Below are 18,313 nucleotides of genomic sequence, written 5' to 3' on the forward strand. Positions count from 1 at the left end.
GATAGCAGCAACATAAACTTTAGACTTTGGGCTCGGACCCAGGCTCAGGTTTCAGGCTTTTTATGAGAGCCGGGTTCTGACTCGAGCCTTAAAAAAATCTGTTAATTAAGAATAAAAGCCCACTCCGGCCCGGCCCTTTACAGGTCTAATTTTGATCACTCTTAAACCCGAACTATCGCCGAAATTCTCAAAATTATCAAATTACCCCAAATTTCTCTAAACTGATGAAAATACCCTTATATGCCCTAAAACGTTTAAAACAAAGTTTTCCCATATACCGTTCATCTTCGTTCTCTCTCGACCCAGCGGCAGCGGCAACGGCGATAGAGACTCGGCAACGGCGGTAAAGGGGGCCAAGCTCTTCCATTCGAGGTTTTCATCTTGTTTTTCGTTTTTCTATAGCCAAGCACCTCCTTCATTTTCTTTTTCGTTCTTTTGGCCATTCGAACGCCCTCCCCATCCCCTATTTTTTTTTTCTTCACCGCCACCGCCGCTGCAACTCTAGGGCGGCGGTTCAATCTGTCAATCTCGCTCTCCTCCGATCTTTCGTCCATCACCTTCTTCTTCTGCTTCTCTTCATTCTGACCACCGCTGCCGCAACTTTTAGCAGCGGCAGCTCCCCCTGTTTCTTTTTTTTTCTTTACCGCCACCGCTGCAACTTCCGGCAGCGGCGCTATTCTCTCCCCCATACATTTCTTTCGCTCTCCTCTCTCTCTCTCTATCTCTCCCCCCTTCTCTTTCTCACTAAACCACTCCTGATTCCCCTGTTCGCCATAGCCTTGGACTGTCAGGAAAATCCCTCTCGTTTTTCTTCATATTCTCGACCACCCAACGTTTCTCCAACCCCTTGCTTTGCCACCGGACTGGGTCTACTTCGGCGAACTCTTCATCGGTCCATCAACTGTCCTGCAAAGCTAGAAGGAGCTACCGAAATACAGGTCATCTCCCCCATTTTAGCTGAAGGGAAAGATTCTGAAGCACCAATCCTCCATACGAAGCAGCTGATCTCTCCATTCTTAGGCTATACTTCAGACAAGGTAACATGGATCCTCATCGCTTGTCCTGAACTTTATTCTGTTTGTCTCATATTCTCTGTCTATTTGGGGTATCCGAACACACTGCCTTCCCCATCTCGCCTTGTTTTTCTTTCTAGCATGATCTTGGTACATGTTATGTTGAATATCTGTCATGGATGGATAAATCCTGTGTCTCAAATCCTTCGTTGTATGCTGTTATGGTGAATGACTCGCTCGAGATTGAAAGACCGTTCCCCTGAATCTCCCATGCTCTTTCGTGAGGATACATATGAGCACACAAGTCCTTATTTAATGATAAATTATGATTATAGTCACTGGTTGTTTGTGAAAATGGGTTGGCGTTTGCAATAAAAATATAGTGGGAATTAGGTAATATTAATGGTTATCTTTCCGTTCATTAGGATTTAATAAGTAATTCCTTTTGTTCTTCTTTTTCATGTGGTTGAATAGTTCTCACCATCTTTGCTAATTGGCTTAATTCTCATCATTTTTTAGAGTGTTTATAAAATTCCGGTTTGTTTTTTTGTTTTTTTTTTCTTTTTTTAGATTGCTGAATGATTTCCATCTAGTGTTAAGGGATATCTCTCCTCTCATGCTATCAATAATGCCCTCTTTGGGATTAGTGAACAGTTGCCCCTTCCCATGTATTTTAATTTTTCACATTCAGGGCTGTTAATCTTCTTTTATGATAACTCCAATCTTCAGTTGTCTTTTATTATTCTTCATCTTTTCACATTGAATTATCTCTATTCAAGTTGACATGCATGTGTCTTATGTCAGTTGACTTGAACAATTAACATTAGTAATTTTATTTAGATTAGCTGAATTATACTTGCCTTTGCGTCTTTAAGTTGTTTTATGTGATTGGTTCTCATTCTTATAGAACCCTTATCTTGGATATCAAGTAGTTCCTTTTTTTTCTTTCTTAATTTTGCTTGTCAATGTTGGTTTGTTTCCTATTGGGTTAATTCTAGGTTGTTTGATTTGAGAACCCCCAATGCGACTCCAAATCAGCCCAAGTGAGCTGTTTCCTGATGCTCGCTGGGGTATCTGTTTTTTCTTGTCTTATAAATCCAAGAAAAGAGACATGGAGTCTTTACTGAAAAAAGCTATTGTTAAAATGTTATGTATGTATGGATACCATGCTTACTGTTAAAAGAAATACCAGAAGGATAAAAGAAAAAAAAGTTATCGGTTTTTTGGGCAGTGTTGTAATTTGAATTTTGTTGAGGGGTCACCTTACACTTTAGTAGGTGACAGTTTTTCTGTTTTTTAGCTATTGAAAGTTATCGGTTCCTATAAAAAAACATAAAAGAGAAAAAAAGGAGATATAAAACAAGAATTTAATGTGCTTAAATAATAGAATTTTACTATTTATTTTGCATTTTGCCCATTGTAGTCTGAATATTATTTTTCAAACATCAAACTGAGGAAACAAAGTTTCATTTATCCAACTTAAAGTTCACCAAAAAAATTAGGAATATTTTGGGTAAAATTACAGATATGGTATACATTTAATATTTATTATTAGCCTGGGGTACATTGAGGATTATAATTATATCATCGAGGCTTGACCTGAAGTACGCTTTAGCTTAGTGATTATTGAAAGGAAGTATCTCGTGGTTCATTGTCTGATAATTTAATGTGACGTTTATTAGGTGATAATTTAAACTGAACTTGCATTAGCTGGAGCTGTTATTTGTAAATGTAGTTATTCTGTATTTGATTTTGCAGAGGTAGCCAGCATCAAACAATGGAAACTTTAATTTCTCAAAATGTCCTTCCTAAAGACCAAGTGGCCAAGGTTAAAAGGGAGAACATTGATGAGTTTCTACTTCTGGAAGGAAGTGAAGAAACTGAATCTAGAGAAGGATTGAAATTGGTTGGAGCAAAGACTAAGAAGAGAAAGAAAGAGCACAAGGAAGAGGAAAAGCAAATAGAAATTGAACAGGAAAAGGAAATGAAGAGGTTGGAGAGCTTCTTGTTTGGTTCTCTCTACTCTCCAGTTGAGTTTGGAAAGGAAAATGAGGAAGAGGTGAGAGATGTGGTTGGTGGGGGTCCTGCCATGTTCTTCACTGACCGGTCTGCAGATGGGGTAATGTCAGTGTATGAAGAGGATGCAGAATTTCAAGAAGAGAGTGATGCTAAAAAGAAAATGAGGGAGAGGAAACCTGTATGGGTGGACGAAGAGGAGGAAAGAACTAGAATAGATATATCCAAAGTCAACAGATTGAGGAAGTTGAGGAAGGAAGATGATGAAAGCTTAGTTTCAGGCTCAGATTATGTATCGAGATTGAGGGCACAGCACATTAAATTGAACCCAGGAACAGAATGGGCTGAACTTGGCCGATCATCAAGTAAATATAGTCCAGATGAGGAATCAGATGAAGAGAGTGGTGCTGTGGTGGTCCCTGAATACCAGGATATTGAAGCTGATAATGATATCCTTCGGACAAATGAAGATCTTGTTGTGAAGAGTAGTTCAAGGTTGTTACCTGGAATTCTTGAACATTCTAGACTGGTAGATGCAAATGCCACTGAACCCTCCAATGGTCCAATAAATTCAGTCCAATTCCATAGAAATGCGCAGTTGTTGCTTGCTGCTGGGTTAGATCGAAGGCTGAGATTTTTCCAGATTGATGGTAAAAGGAACCCCAAGGTACAGAGCATCTTTCTTGAGGATTGTCCCATTCGCAAGGCCTGTTTTTTACCAGATGGATCCCAGGTTATTGCAGGGGGAAGAAGAAAGTTCTTTTACAGCTTTGATTTAGTGAAAGCAAAGGTTGATAAGATAGGTCCTTTAACAGGTAGGGAGGAGAAAAGCTTGGAAGTTTTTGAGGTCTCTCCTGACTCTAGTACCATTGCTTTTGTGGGTAATGAAGGCTACATTTTGTTGGTTTCATCAAAAACAAAGGATCTGATTGGAACACTGAAGATGAATGGGACTGCTCGATCTTTGGCTTTTGCTAATGATGGAAAACATTTATTGAGCTCAGGAGGAGATGGACATGTCTACCACTGGGACTTGAGGACTAGAAGGTGTTTCCATAAGGCTGTTGATGATGGTTGCATAAATGGTACAGCCCTCTGTACATCTCCAGATGGAAGTTTGTTTGCAGCAGGTTCTGATAGTGGGATTGTGAATATTTACAACAGAGAAGACTTTCTAGGTGGCAAGAGAAAACCAATTAAGACAGTTGAGAATCTAACCACCAAAGTCGACTTCTTGAAATTTAATCATGATGCTCAAATCTTGGCTGTTTGTTCAAACATGCAGAAGAACAGCTTAAAGCTATTACACATTCCATCTTTCACTGTATTCTCAAATTGGCCCCCTGCAAATCGGGTTCTGGAGTATCCTCGATGTTTGGATTTCAGTCCTGGTGGGGGTTTCATGGCATTGGGAAATGCTGCTGGAAAAGTGTTCTTGTACAAGTTGCATCATTATGAACATGCATAGAGTGATGAGATTAATCCCATCCATCACTGCTATCATTTACTCTACTTGGGTAGCCTTCCTTATATATGAGAAGCATTACATGTCCGGATTCCAGAGTTAATACGACCATTTCCCGTTTCAATTCTTTGTAGGATGTTGGATGATGTTACGTGGAATCTGATGTCTTGGTACAATTTTATCTAAATTTTGTTTAGTCAATTATTGCTTGTTCAAGTTTTGTTCTTTCTTCACAAGTTTGTCTTATTTTTCAAATTATTTTTGACTTGGATGCATCTTGTTTGTGGGAAACACATTTTGGTTCAGACAGTGTATGGGTTGTCAAGGAATCAGCTGGTTTTAGCGAGTCTTTCTGGTTGCATTATTACGTTAAATTACTTTTTTTTTTATTTTATAAATTGGCTCAATTCTTTATAGCATTGCTGACTTTCAAACACTATATAATTAATTCGTTGTAATAAATTAAGAAACATCTTCCTTTTCACTTGCATCACACAATAGGTTCCTGTGATTTTGCCATGTTATGTCTTCATCATTCTTGTGACATAATTTTCTTTAAAGGGTCTAACTATTAATTATATTTAGCACCACTGGCTCTTAATAATTTTCTTGAATTCTCAAATTCTGCTTCAGGATATTGTTATATGGTATTGTTGTATTTTGAATCCCCTTGTTATGTGATTTCAAAATGTTAAATGACTAAGACCCTATGAAGAATTTTGGTTTATGGGAAGTTAAAACCTATCTTAGGAACTTGATCCATGAATGTTTTGAATTCATCCTCCATATTTTCTTCCATTTCATGTTTGTTTTAAGTTGCCTTTAACATGATTTATGGCTAGAAGTCCTTACAAATTTGCATAAATGTAATCCTGAGAAAGAAGGGAAAGCAAACAAAGAAATCAGTTTCTGTTCCTTTACATATAATAGTTAAAATTAAATAGGTTCGTGGAGTACACGGGTTCTGTTGCATCTCAGTCCTTACAAATACATTGCCTTGTCAAAAAAATATATATTAAAATGGGTTGTCCTTTCTTTTACATAATATGTGTATGGAGCATATTACTTCTTAGAATAGAACAAAGTCTTTTAACAGCTGATCAAAACCTGCAACACATACTACCGTAACTTCATAGGGTATGATGGCATACATTCAAGAATTGGAAAATGTTTCTTGAGAACTCTAATTTACACTGATCAATCACATTACGAAGTGATGAGTGAAGATGATTGAAATGTTATTCCTTGAGACCTTGATTGTCCATCACGTTGAAAATCAGGGAGATAGTATTGGATACATCGATATGGAGTCAAGTATCACAGCATATTTGGATATCCCGCATTAACAATATCCCATCCTCTTTTGTTTAGATGGGTATTCGGCTTATTTCATTGAATGGCCTTGTGAAGTACCACTTCAACAAAAATTGTTGAATTCCATGAGACTCAGGAGTCCACTGAGACCATGGTGTATATCTGCTACTTTGGTTTGACATTCCTACATGAAAATTATGATAGACACAGCATCGCATCTCATTTAACCTTAAAAAGTGCATAAAATAGTGTGTAATAATTACATACCAATTTATGAAGGATTATATATTAGCATAGAATAACAATTTCACATCTATGGGTTATATGCATCTCCAACAATTTCACTTGTTATAAGCCTTCTTCCAACTACGAATGGTTATTTCTTTATTGTACCGATTAATTCTTCTTCACTATGGAAAATTCCAAGACTCTTGATAAAATTCAAAGCTTGGTGGAAAACAAGTTTCAGGAAATTCGAAATACCAACCACAGCTGTTTCAGTTTTTCTGGGTAGCCTTGCACACTTGAACATCTTTAGGAATTCCTAGATTTTTTTTATCAATAATTGTGAATTGAATTAAGATTATGAAAAATTACAAAGTAAGGGAGCTAAACAATCTTAACCAAGGTTTTTAAAACCGACTCGGGGAACGAACCGGTCAGGGGTCTAGTTCTTCAGTCAAATGGTCTGACCGTTTGAATTGAACAGTCAGCCCTTTTGACAAAAAAATAAATAAAAAATGGTCAAAACTGTTGAATGGTTTGAATAGTTCGACCACCCGGGTCAGCGGTTTGGTGACCAAATCAATGTTTTTTTTTGTCCAAAATTCGGTTTTGGTGAGAAAAGGAACCGGTCACCTGATCGGTTCTCGGTTTTTTGTGGTCTGACCGTCCGGTCTGGTCTGGTTTTAAGAACCTTGATCTTAACTCCCGAGTACAACCACTGAACACCAAAAAAACAATTATAATACAACCCAAAATATTGAGTTTATGTTCACCCCTTGCCTAGCTAGACCTAAGGATGTCCATGAAAAACCGAACCGAACTGAGAAACCGAACCACAAAATGCGGTTAACCGAACCGACTGGTATATATATTTATATGTATATTTTATATATATTTTTAACATATGTCACATATGTTCTATGTATTTTATATAAATATATATTCATTATATATAAATATATACTTATATTATATTTATAATGATCTATTTACAAATATATTATATACTTTTAAAATATTTATAATATATTATATATCATTTATTATTTATAATATAATATTATACATATATTTATATAATATATATTATAAATATAACGAATCGAGAAATTGAAGAATCGAATCGGTCAAAAACCGAAACCGACGAACCGGTTAACCGTTGGTACCGGTTTGGTTTTGGTTTGTCAAAATGAAAAAACCAGTACCACCGGTTCGATTTACAAAAAGGGGCCATGGTTCGGTTAACCGAACCGTGGACACCCCTAGCTAGACCATCTGCCAATGAGTTTGTACTTCTCTTTACCCATGTGCATTGAATTTCAATGTCCTTAGTTAGCCACTTAAACTTTCTCTTTTCATTGGTGTAATTCTAGAGCCTAGAGCTATCCTCTTTTAGCCAGTTCATCACAAATTCAGAATCTCCTTCTATGATCAACTTATTAATATGCATATCTTTGACCCTTTGTACGCCTTCAAGAGCTGCAAGTATCTCAGCCCTCAATGAATGTCCCACCCCTATTGGTCCAGAAAACATAGCTAACAGATTCCCTTGTTCATCTCTTATTGCTCCCCCTATTCCGGATGGCCCTAGATTATTCATGCTGCTGCCATCAAAATTCAGTTTAGTAAAGCCATGAGGTAGAGGAATCCAACAAGAGATTGAGGCCTTCTTAGCTGAAGGTAATTCTGTGATCTTCTAGTTTCTTAGCAACTCATCAACTGAGAATTCTGCAAACAATGCTAAAGTTTTCAACCAATGTATCACCATAATATGGATGACCTCCAATATTACTTCCAAGCTTCTTTCATTTTCTAAAAAGATTCGTGAATTTCTCTCCTCCCAAACAGTCCAATAAACGGAAGCCTTAATACATCTCCACATAATCTTCGCCCTTTTTGTTGGCCAATTCAGCATGGAAGTGAATAATCTTTACACATTCAAAGGGGAATCCACCTGCAGCCAAAATAACAAGTAAACCGTTACAAAGAAATATGCTTAAATATAGACAAGTTTATAACTTTATATGTTGGTATTTGTCCATCTGCTGGGGTATTGTTACCCATGGAAATACTAGTTCAATATTTTAACTTGTCCGTTTCATTCTTGATTGTATTTCATTTTATGGCATTCAGATTCTTGTCAAAGCTGTCCCAATAAAGCAAGGTCACAAACTGAGAATTATTTGGCCCATAACTCCTCCCAAGTATTCATTATTACATAGAGAGGGATTTCTGTTTTTCATCTTGAAAAAATTGGGTCACTTCTATATATGCATTTCAATAGTCCTCTCATTTCATATTGTAAACCATTGATTCTCCTAATTTTACATCTTTTTATATGTGTGAGTTTACCCTGTTGGAAATTTGATGTTTGAAATTTATATCATAAATGTTCATAATGTCGTTAGCTGAATCTTGATCTGATGTTATATTTTAGAACTTGGAGTAGTTATATGTTACATCTAATTAAAAGCAGGGGATGTGGTCATGTTGCATCCTTTATCATCATCCATGGTACCCGGATATAGATACTGGTATGTCACAGAAATGGGGATGTGACTTTCTATATCTAGATTTTAGATTTTGAAGTATCATTTGTCAAGAATTATTTCTTGCCCAATTTAATCTAGTTTCTAACATATAAAGATTTTTGTAAAATTTAATTTAGTTTCTAACATACAAAAGATATTTTTCCTAGTATTGATTTATTAAAACATAACATTTCACATATTAGAAGTGTTAATGCTAGAGTATATGTAGAAGTATCCATGCAGCATCCAATGTCATAATGAAGTACAAATTGTGTTTGACACCGGTATGATAGGCATGCACAGTTATTCGGTTATCATTGGTCTTCGTTCATTTATTCAGAGTTTTTAAAACTGACGAACTGGTTAGGGGTCTGGTTGGGTCGAACAGTCCTCCGACTGTCTGAATCGAATGGACAGTCTGTTTTGACAAAAAATAAAATGGTCAAAACTGTTAGATGGTTCGAATAATTTGAATGTTCGAATCAACGGTTTTTTGTGAAATAATGGTTTTAGGGTAAAACGGAATCGGTTACCTGATCAGTTCCTGGTTTTTTCGGTCTGACTATCTGGTCCGGTCTGGTTTTAAAAACCATGCATTTATTCGATAAAGAACTTTTGATACATTGGTGAGTCAGCTACCGTATGGAGCATAGGCTGATGCTTCTTCCCATCATTTATGATGCAACAGTAAGTAGTATTCCATATGATGTAGAAGATTATAATCATCATTTGTTTACTTCACATAATCTGGCTTAGCTAGCTATTGCTTGTTCAATAACAAACTTATGTCTATAAGTTGTGGTCATGTACCATTATGTCTACTTCACAAAATCTGGCTTACTTAGCATAATTTTTAGGTCATGTTTGGGAGTGCTTAAAAATAAGTGTTAATTTGAGCTATTAAACACTTATTGGTATTTGGGAAATAAGCCCGAAATAAGTGTTTATTTTTAAATTCAAAATTCCAGCTTTTTTTTTAATTTCTTATACAATAAGCACTTATTCAACTTTTTTCTTCCAAAATTATCCCTAGTTGAATTTTAAAATATCGCTAATAAAATTATCCCTAGTTGAATTTTACAAAAGTACTTTTATGAAAGCACTTTTATAAAAACATTTTTATGAAAGCACTTTTACAAAAATACTTTTATAAAAGCAAGCATTTTTATGAAAGCACTTTTACAAAAGCACTTTTATGAAAGCATTTTTATGAAATTACTTTTATGAAAGTATTTTTATGAAAGCACTTTTATAAAAGTACTTTTATGAAAGCATTTTTATAAAAGTACTTTTGTCAATTCTTTTATGAAAGCACTTTCACAAAAGTACTTTTCATAAAAGTATTTTTATAAAAGTACTTTTGAAAAGTGCTTTCATAAAAGTACTTTCATAAAAATACTTTCATAAAAGTGTTTTTATAAAAGTAATTTAAGTGTTCTTGTACAGTATAAATGTGCAGTGTAAAACAGTCCACATAAATTGCAAAGTTGAGTTAGTTTTACACTGACAAATTTACCTTTTTACCAAACAGACTTTTAGCTCTAATGGATGCAAACACGAATTCCAATAAAACATATGCCTTTTTTTATCAAAAGCCCACTTGAATGCAAATTTACTTCTTTTTTATTGATGTACTTTTGCATACTATTATCAATGTAAATATGCATTGGAAAATGTGTTTCCTGTCATTTGTCAATGCATAAATGTAATGTTACCAAACACAAGCAAAAGTGAACCAGTGTGCAGATTTACCATGAACTAGGATTTACACTCCATTTGCATTGTTTCCAAAAGTAGCCTATGGAATGGAAAAGTCTTTGAGTTTTCGCATCCATGTCAAATGTATTGTAGCATTAACATTGAAACTTCCTGATTAATTACAAAGGAGATCATAGATAATCTGAAGAAGGTTTTTGGAAATGACAAAGTCTTTCATTTTGGCATCAATGTCCAATATACTATAACATAACACCAAAACTTCCCAACTACAAAGGATATCATAGATAATCTCAAGAAGATGTTTGGAAAGGAGCATAAAAGTGATAGACAAACGACCATGAAGGCACTCTACTTGGGGATCATGTCCTTAAAATGTAGTACCTGAATGAGCTGGAGATCCTAGGGCAGAGATTAAGGGTAACCCCAGTGCTTTTTTTCCAAATCGAACGGATCTTTAGATTTTTGGAAAATCATGAACTAAAATCAATCGGTTAATCAGTTAACTAGTTTTCTTCCTCGATTTTCAGGTTTTTTGAATTTATAATATAGGGTTCAACTATGATATCCGAAAAATAACTGACCAATAAACTGAAATCATAAATGTAGTACAGGTGTTATTTATCAAAATTCATGGGTGGTTTTGATCGGTCAAAACTCTTTCCATATCATATCTTTTCTATATCATAGATCTTCCCTATATAATATAAATAAATATATAATATAAGTACTAAAAATATATGTAACATATTATATACATATAAATGAAAAAACATATAATCTAAAATATAGATATCGGTCGACTTGGTTGATTGCTACTTTTTCATATTGTTAACTAGATAACTAAATTTTTTCGGTTTTTAATGAGCACCCCTAGCTAGGGGTGTCAATCGGACTGGATTTGGTCCAGTCCATTCCAATCCGATCCAACGTTGGTCCATTTACAAATGGACTAGACCAAATCCAATCCAAACCTATGCAAACTGGATTTGGATTGGATCCAATCCAGTCCAAACTAAATGAATATTCAAAAAATACTTGAAAACCCAGAAAATGTGAAAAAGTTATAGAAATATATTAAATTTTATCACAAAAATATAAAAAACAAAAAATTACTGTATCAACCATATATTTCAGGTAGAAATTACTGTATCTAATCAACATTCTTTTCAAAGAAATTACGGCATCTGATCAAAGAAATTACTGTATCAACCAAAGAATTCCATCTCCATTTGACCAAGTACCATCAAGAGGATGGATGAACAACTGCAACCAGAGAATAAAAATTATGAAACCACATAAACCGTTATCCAAACCACCCGAAAGAAGTTGAGAACAAACTAAATTTCCTTTAGGCTGTGTTTGGTTTGATAGAAAATGAGATAGAGAAGTATAAAGTTGAGGGAATGTTATTAAGAAATTTCACAAAATTGGCTAAGAACTTTTCTTTGGGAATTCCACAGAATTACTTAAAGAATTTTCTCCCAACTTCCTGTTTCCTATTTACTGGTAAACCAATTGGAGCCTTAAAGCACTATTCTTTTTACTCAAAAAAAAAAACCAAAGGAAAGAAGAGAAGGCATTTATTTTGGGAAAAATACTGATATGCATGTCCTATCATTGAAACAATTAGAATAATAAAATCTTTTCAGGAAGAATAATTTGGAGATTCAAGAAATGAATTTTGTGACAAGATAACAGAAAAAAAAAAAAAATCTGTTACCTTTAAGTGAATGTCTTACGTTTGGATAAGACACAAGTATCCATTTGGATCTTACCCATACCCAAAACAATTCAATTTGAACACCTCTGTTTTACCTGAACTGATTCCCCTTCCTAATTAACCTCTCTCAATCAAAATGCCCTCAAATCCATGATGATGATCATGGCATCCCCGGCCAGTTCCCCACCTCTAGCTAGCTATCCCTGCTTGACCTAACCAATATTCTGCTCTACAGTCACAGTATATCTGTAAACATGACACAGAGGGACCCCCCAAGCTTGGCAGGATTGTGAGTGTTGTGTGGGAAGAGGAGACCAGAGGGCCCACTTTCAGACCCCAATGGTTGAAAAGTCAACTTCAATGCCCTCTTTAGCCCGTCAAACATCCAACATGAGCCATCATTCTCCAACCCCATTAGAAAGATCACTCACAAACAAAGAAAACACTAGAGCCACGTCCACACCAATCCACTGAGAATTCAAGCATTATTTTCACAAATTTCTCACTCATATTTCTCCTCAGTCCTCACCATTTGAATTTCTCGATTCGGGCATCAATCAAGCTGAATGATGTGCACGTGTGAGGGATCCTAGCAGTCCTAATCCTGTTCATGAAACAATTTGGTGAACAGGGGCTAGGAAAGTCTGAGTGCTGCAGTCCATCACCACTACTTTGAATAAGTCGGCAACTTCAGCCGGTTCAGTCCATCACCACTACTATTAATCTGGAGTACAGAAGTTGCATTTTTTTTGGAACCCTTTGTTAGATAGTGTATGCCCTTAGTTCCAATCAAATTGATGTACATTTTGACAATTATTGTAAATGAATAAAGTGCATAATTGATTCATGTTATTTATGGTGTGTTTCTGTATAATACCCTTAAACTGGACATTTATGAGACTCGTGTTAGTTTAGAATTTCATAGACGTTGGATAGACCTAGGGAGGTTTATCCTACCAAGGCTGACACTAATGTGCTGCCAAGTCAGTTGGGGTGGCTTGTCTCAGCTGGCAGGGTGAGACCTGAAGCACATGTAGGTGGGTTTGTTTGAATCCGTGAATCGGACCATTTTCTAGTTATGCCCTGGACCTTTGAGACAGATGGGCAAAACTGGAAAGTTACACCTAACCCCTAGACTCGATTATGGTACTACACTAGGTGTTGGATTGGGCTGTCTTTGATATGCCAATCAATGAGATCCTTAGAAGGGGTCAAAACCTAGGTATGTTGGGGCAGTCCGAGAATTCAACTGAGTGGATGATCATAGTGACAGGATCAGCCCCTTTGTCAGACAAAGTGAATGGTTGGGGAATGCATTCTCTTGATGGAAACCTAAACTATCGACAGTTGATTTCAAACTTGTTGAGATTTGTATTGCAAAATATATTTATATAGATATATACATATATATTATGGTTTCACAAAATTTTTGCAAAAAGGTTTTAATTCCCAAGATCCATGTGAGCAGAGAGTGCAACACTGTACCTTGCCGCCGAGGGAGAGGTCCTCTCTTGTCGAGCAGTGTTTGATCATTATGGGCTGAGAGGTTAAGTGTAAGACCATTTAGGGCTTTTACTTGATAGGCTAATCCCACATCTGCCCACAGTCCTTGGGCCTTCATAAGATGGCTGGACCCACGGACCATTTAGTGTAAATGTTGGGCCCATTAAGAACCCATACTGATGGACTTAGGGGTTCACTGTATTTAGCAATGAATTCGGCCAGGCCTTGCAACAGAGGTTAGGCTGAACCCATGTGGCTTATGTGGAGACCAATGATAGGGTTCCACGCCATACAAAGAGAGCCAAGCTAGCTAGTACATAAAGGGAAATGAGCCTGAAAGCCCAATTCAAACTAGGTTTAATTTGATTAATTAAATTGGGGCGAATCTAGGTATAGATCAACAGATAAGGATCAGAGGATAATTCTTATCCACTTAAAAAGTCCAGATCCAAATAAATATTTGGATTAGGAAACTTCTAATTGGATTAGGAGAAGTTGATCCTGATCTACAGATAAGATTAGGGATAAGCCTTATACTTAAAGAGTCCAGATCCAAATAAAGATTTGCATCAGGAAACTCCTAATCAGATTAGGAGGTTAACTTTTTAAGGATTATATAAAAGGAGGAGGGTGGACTAGAAAAAGGTTACACAGTTTCATAGTTTTCTGCATTCAGTTCTCTCTTCCTCTGCTCTTGCCGCCCAACCATGTTCGATCTACAGTTCTTGGAGTGATCAAGATTAGATCTTGATATTGATTCTTGTTGGAAGAGTCAATCTTGAAACCATGCTCACATCCCTACTTGATTCTTACTGAAGAATTGGGGTTCTTGCTGAAGAATCTCCTTGCTAATACTGCCTCACCCTAAGTTGTATCATCTTCAATGGAGGAAGGATTTGGTAACCTCTTTGGGCGTGAACACGTACGTTGGGATGAGTTTTTTGTGTGGATTTCGTATCAAGTATTCATCTCCCTAATCTTGGTTTCAGATTTGGTCCAGTTTGTTTCAAAAGCGAACATCGTAAAAGGTAGTTTTTCTAAATCAGGGAATAGGATTCCCGGAAGGAAGGAAGAAATTTTGAAATTTCGCACAGCCACCATAGTTCGGCCGTCCATATGATGGATCTCGTTTCCCTTCACCCTTCACAGGTATTTGGTTAACATAGCTTCCCAATTGAAAAGTCTGACCTTCTAGGATTTCCCCCCAATGGAAGACCCAAGTATCTAAGGCACTCTTGAATTTCACATCCCAAAACAATTTCAGCCTCCTCTAGGATCCCCCTCTCCAAACCCCACCAATCTACATTTCCCTAAATTAACTTTCAAACCTGTAACCCTCTCCCCTATCTCCAGAATCTACTTTAAAGCCCTCAAATCTTGTATTCCCCTAAGTTCTCCCAGAATCAGTGTGCCATCCATGAACAACAAGTGGGACAGTACTTGGTTTTCTATCCCCACTCTAAAACCTCAAAAGATATTTCTTTCACCAGTCCGCTTCAACAGTTTATTAAAAATTTCATCCACTATTGTAAACAATATGCATGACAAAAACCTCAATTTGGTTTTAATTCAAATTGTGTCCAACCTAAACTTGGTCCATTGATAGCCTTACAGCCCCACTCTTATCTTCTATCAATAGACTAGACATTGGTTCAAAACTTCAACCTAACAACCTAGACAACTATGAACCATTACAAATGGACTAGGTCCAATCCAATCCAAATATTATAGCAAATATTTTATAAAAAAAATTTATAAGAAAAGAAAATACCTGTGAAGCAAAAATGTCCAACCTAGATGCATGGTATGCTCCAATATCCTGAAACAAACATTTGCTTAGTCAAAATAGATAAACACGAACATTTTGCAAATCAAATAAGATAATTGTAGACCATTTGTCATAACTTACATGTTCGATTAATGTCAGTTGTAGAAGCCACACATGCAGGAGAGGTAGCAGCGGCTTCAAAATCCAATTCTAAAACATAATAATGCACAACCAAAAACACATATTAGAAACAAAAACATATAGGAAAGAGAACAACTGCTTCAAGATCCGATTTTTAGCTTACCTTTTGTTGTTGGAGCTTCTAACCAATCTTGCCCATAAACTAGAGCCTCCACTTTTTCTGGAAGTAATGAAGTATGATACTGATCCACTATTCTATCCCCAGTACTGAATGTTCCCTCGGATGCTACAATTGATACTAGAATTGCCCAAATATCTCGTGCCAATCTAGAGAGCTTCGGAAACTTCAGACCATCAACTCGCCATAATCTAAAAATATCAAACTCTTCACCTCTAAGAATTGGTTTTTCTTCAAGATAAAGATCCAACTCTAACTTTTGAGTTCCTAGACAACATTCCAGATGCTCTACAATCAACCACCGATCAAAACCGCTCAAAAAATCTAAAACACCATGAATCCTCAATGGCTGAGATGCAATACTAGAGCATACGAGTGACCTATCCTCTATGTCAAAACCCACATACTTTGAATATAGGTCATTCATTGCCTCTCTAACTCTTGTGACATGTCTCTCAGTAGTCTCTCCGTAAATGAGATTGTAGTAATATGTTACAATTTCCATCTTGAACCTAGGATCAAGTACAACGGCAATATCAAGCACCAAAGAACATTCATCCCAATATTTATCATATTTTTGCTTCATTCTATTTGCCATTGAATGAACATACTCATGTTCACTATCTAGCCACTGAAGCAACAGAAGCTTGATTGTGCAAATATAAAAAAAAATACATTTGAGGTTGGGGAAGTAGTACTTGAAAAGTTTTTTGTGCAAATGTAAAAAACTTGCAAATAATCTTGTACCACTGCCCCCATCTCCCATTCCTCATCAGATGGTAGATTCTTATAGTTACAGTCGAGCTCGGCTAGTCGACAAAATGCTTCCTTCAACTCTAAAGCTATGTCCAACATATCATATGTGGAATTCCATCACATTGGACAATCAACAACCATCCCTCCCTTATGTTGTACCTTTGCTTGGCTTCTTGCATTGTCAAATTTTTGCTTCTTATGGGGTGTCAGTCTTACATATTTAACACTTTCTCGAATCTTATGCAACAAAGATGATATTTCTCTCAACCCATCTTGCACAATAAGGTTCAAGATGTAAGCAGCACATCTCACATGAAATAGGTCACCATTCAATGGGAGCAAACCTTTAACACAGAGCCGGTTCCTAAGCTCCCTAACCATAACATTGTTGTTAGAGACAATGTCAACTATTATAGAACATATTTTTTTGTCAATTTTCCAAGTCAACAACCTTTCCATAACAACTTCATATAGAGTGTTTCCATCATGGGGACACTCAACTACCATAAATGCAATAACTTTCTTCTTCAACTCCCATCCATTATCTATAAAATGTGTTGTTAAACAACAATACCCTAAATTTTGTTCCGAAGTCCACATATCAGTAGTTAAGCTAATCCGACAATCCAAACTATCAAAGCATTTGTACAACTTCTCCTTTTCATCCATGTAAATCTTCATGACATCATTCTTTATTGTATTTCTATAAAGAAGCCTAAATGATGGCTGAAAATTATTGACAAACATTTGAAAAAATTCTTCTTCAACTATGCTAAATGGATGTCCATGCTTCATTATCATCTTCGCTAAGTCCATTCTACTCCTATCTTGGTCAAATTTAAACTCCACTTCAGCTTGTTGTTTACTAGCACACATTTCCTTCATTTTAGGACATCTTGGTAAATGACTCAACAAGTGGCTCGTCCCTTTACTACTTCCACCCATATATTGTTTTCCACAATATATACAAATAGCTTTCACCTCCCCAGAATTCAATCTTATTTTTCTGAAGTGTTCCCAAGCTTTAGATCTAGTCCTCCTTCTACTAGAACTTGATGCCATAGATGTTTCATTGACATCTTCAGAATTGCTTGCATTTTCATTACTTGGTTCGTTCATCCTTGATGCATAAAGACAAAAAACAACAAAAAGAATAAGATAATTGTAACAATTGATTTGATAAGATTTGAATCGGTTTGGATCCAACCCAAAACCGTCCAATTGACAACCTTGCCCCTAGCAAAAATCGATGCCTAGTCAAAGGTTGATGTTGTTATGCAGTCCCTAAATAAATCCTTCAACTAGTTTGTTCTTAACTACAACATGAATGAGATATACATCTATCTTTTCATTCTCCTTGGCCATTTACAAACACTATAGGGTTTGATGTGGGGTCAAAAGGAATATGGTGATCTAGTAGTCAAAGGGTCAAAGTTTGGTTCTTCCCTCAAGACAAAAAGTAAGAGGATTAAGAGGAACAAGAAGAAATGTTCTTTAAGTCCAAACATCTAGGCTCAAAAAGGCAAATGGGGGCAGGGAACAACACTAAAAAGGGTTAGTGGAAAGAAAATTATTCCCACTATGGATAGCCAGATCACTGAAAACACAATTACAAAGATTACTTGAATCAGAAAGAAAAAAGTGCATGGTCCTTAACCAATTATTTGGTTGGTTCATTTGGTTCTTGGTGTATGGATTTAGGAGTCACTAACCATGTTATCAATTTATTGCAAAGATTTCAAATGAGTAGAAAGATAAATGAAGGAGAGATGTACATGAAGCTTTGGTTAAAGGATGAGATCTCTATAACAGCCATAACAAATTACTATTTAATTTTAGAAGATGGTTGTGAATTAGTTTTGATAAACTATTTATTTTGTCCTAGGATTAGAAGAATCTTAATTTCTATTTCCAAGCTTTTAGATGATGGTTGTACGATTAATTTTGGAACTACTTCTAATATT

General features: G+C 36.1%; 2 protein-coding genes across 2 annotated transcripts; one reads left to right on the plus strand and one right to left on the minus strand.

Moving 5' to 3' along the window:
- The first annotated feature begins 279 nt into the window (after positions 1 to 279).
- Positions 280 to 4,843, plus strand: LOC104609476 (Transducin/WD40 repeat-like superfamily protein). The gene is made up of 2 exons (XM_010275808.3): positions 280 to 1,037; positions 2,772 to 4,843. Exon 2 carries the CDS (start codon positions 2,791 to 2,793, stop codon positions 4,495 to 4,497), a length of 1,707 nt encoding a protein of 568 aa, XP_010274110.1. The 5' UTR covers positions 280 to 1,037; positions 2,772 to 2,790; the 3' UTR covers positions 4,498 to 4,843.
- Positions 4,844 to 7,898: 3,055 nt separating this feature from the next.
- On the minus strand, positions 7,899 to 17,468 carry LOC148790455 (zinc finger BED domain-containing protein RICESLEEPER 2-like). Its single transcript, XM_088892300.1, has 4 exons — positions 16,509 to 17,468; positions 15,579 to 16,224; positions 15,416 to 15,484; positions 7,899 to 7,987 (listed from the first exon to the last, which is right to left on the minus strand). The coding sequence occupies exons 1-4, from the start codon at positions 17,466 to 17,468 to the stop codon at positions 7,899 to 7,901; spliced, it is 1,764 nt and encodes a 587-aa protein (XP_088748426.1).
- Positions 17,469 to 18,313: the final 845 nt, after the last annotated feature.

The sequence above is a fragment of the Nelumbo nucifera genome, chromosome 7, assembly GCF_055504915.1.
Source record: "Nelumbo nucifera cultivar China Antique chromosome 7, China Antique-T2T, whole genome shotgun sequence".
Lineage (NCBI taxonomy): Eukaryota > Viridiplantae > Streptophyta > Magnoliopsida > Proteales > Nelumbonaceae > Nelumbo > Nelumbo nucifera.

Excerpts from the sequence above, each read along its gene's own strand:
- LOC148790455 (XM_088892300.1), bottom strand. The coding sequence starts at position 17,468 with ATGAACGAACCAAGTAATGAAAATGCAAGCAATTCTGAAGATGTCAAT. Across the intron at positions 16,225-16,508 it reads ATGCAAGAAGCCAAGCAAAG|TGGCTAGATAGTGAACATGA; the intron begins GTACAACATAAG and ends CTGTTGCTTCAG. Across the intron at positions 7,988-15,415 it reads AACTGACATTAATCGAACAT|GTGGATTCCCCTTTGAATGT; the intron begins GTAAGTTATGAC and ends TTTTGGCTGCAG.
- LOC104609476 (XM_010275808.3), top strand. The coding sequence starts at position 2,791 with ATGGAAACTTTAATTTCTCAAAATGTCCTTCCTAAAGACCAAGTGGCC.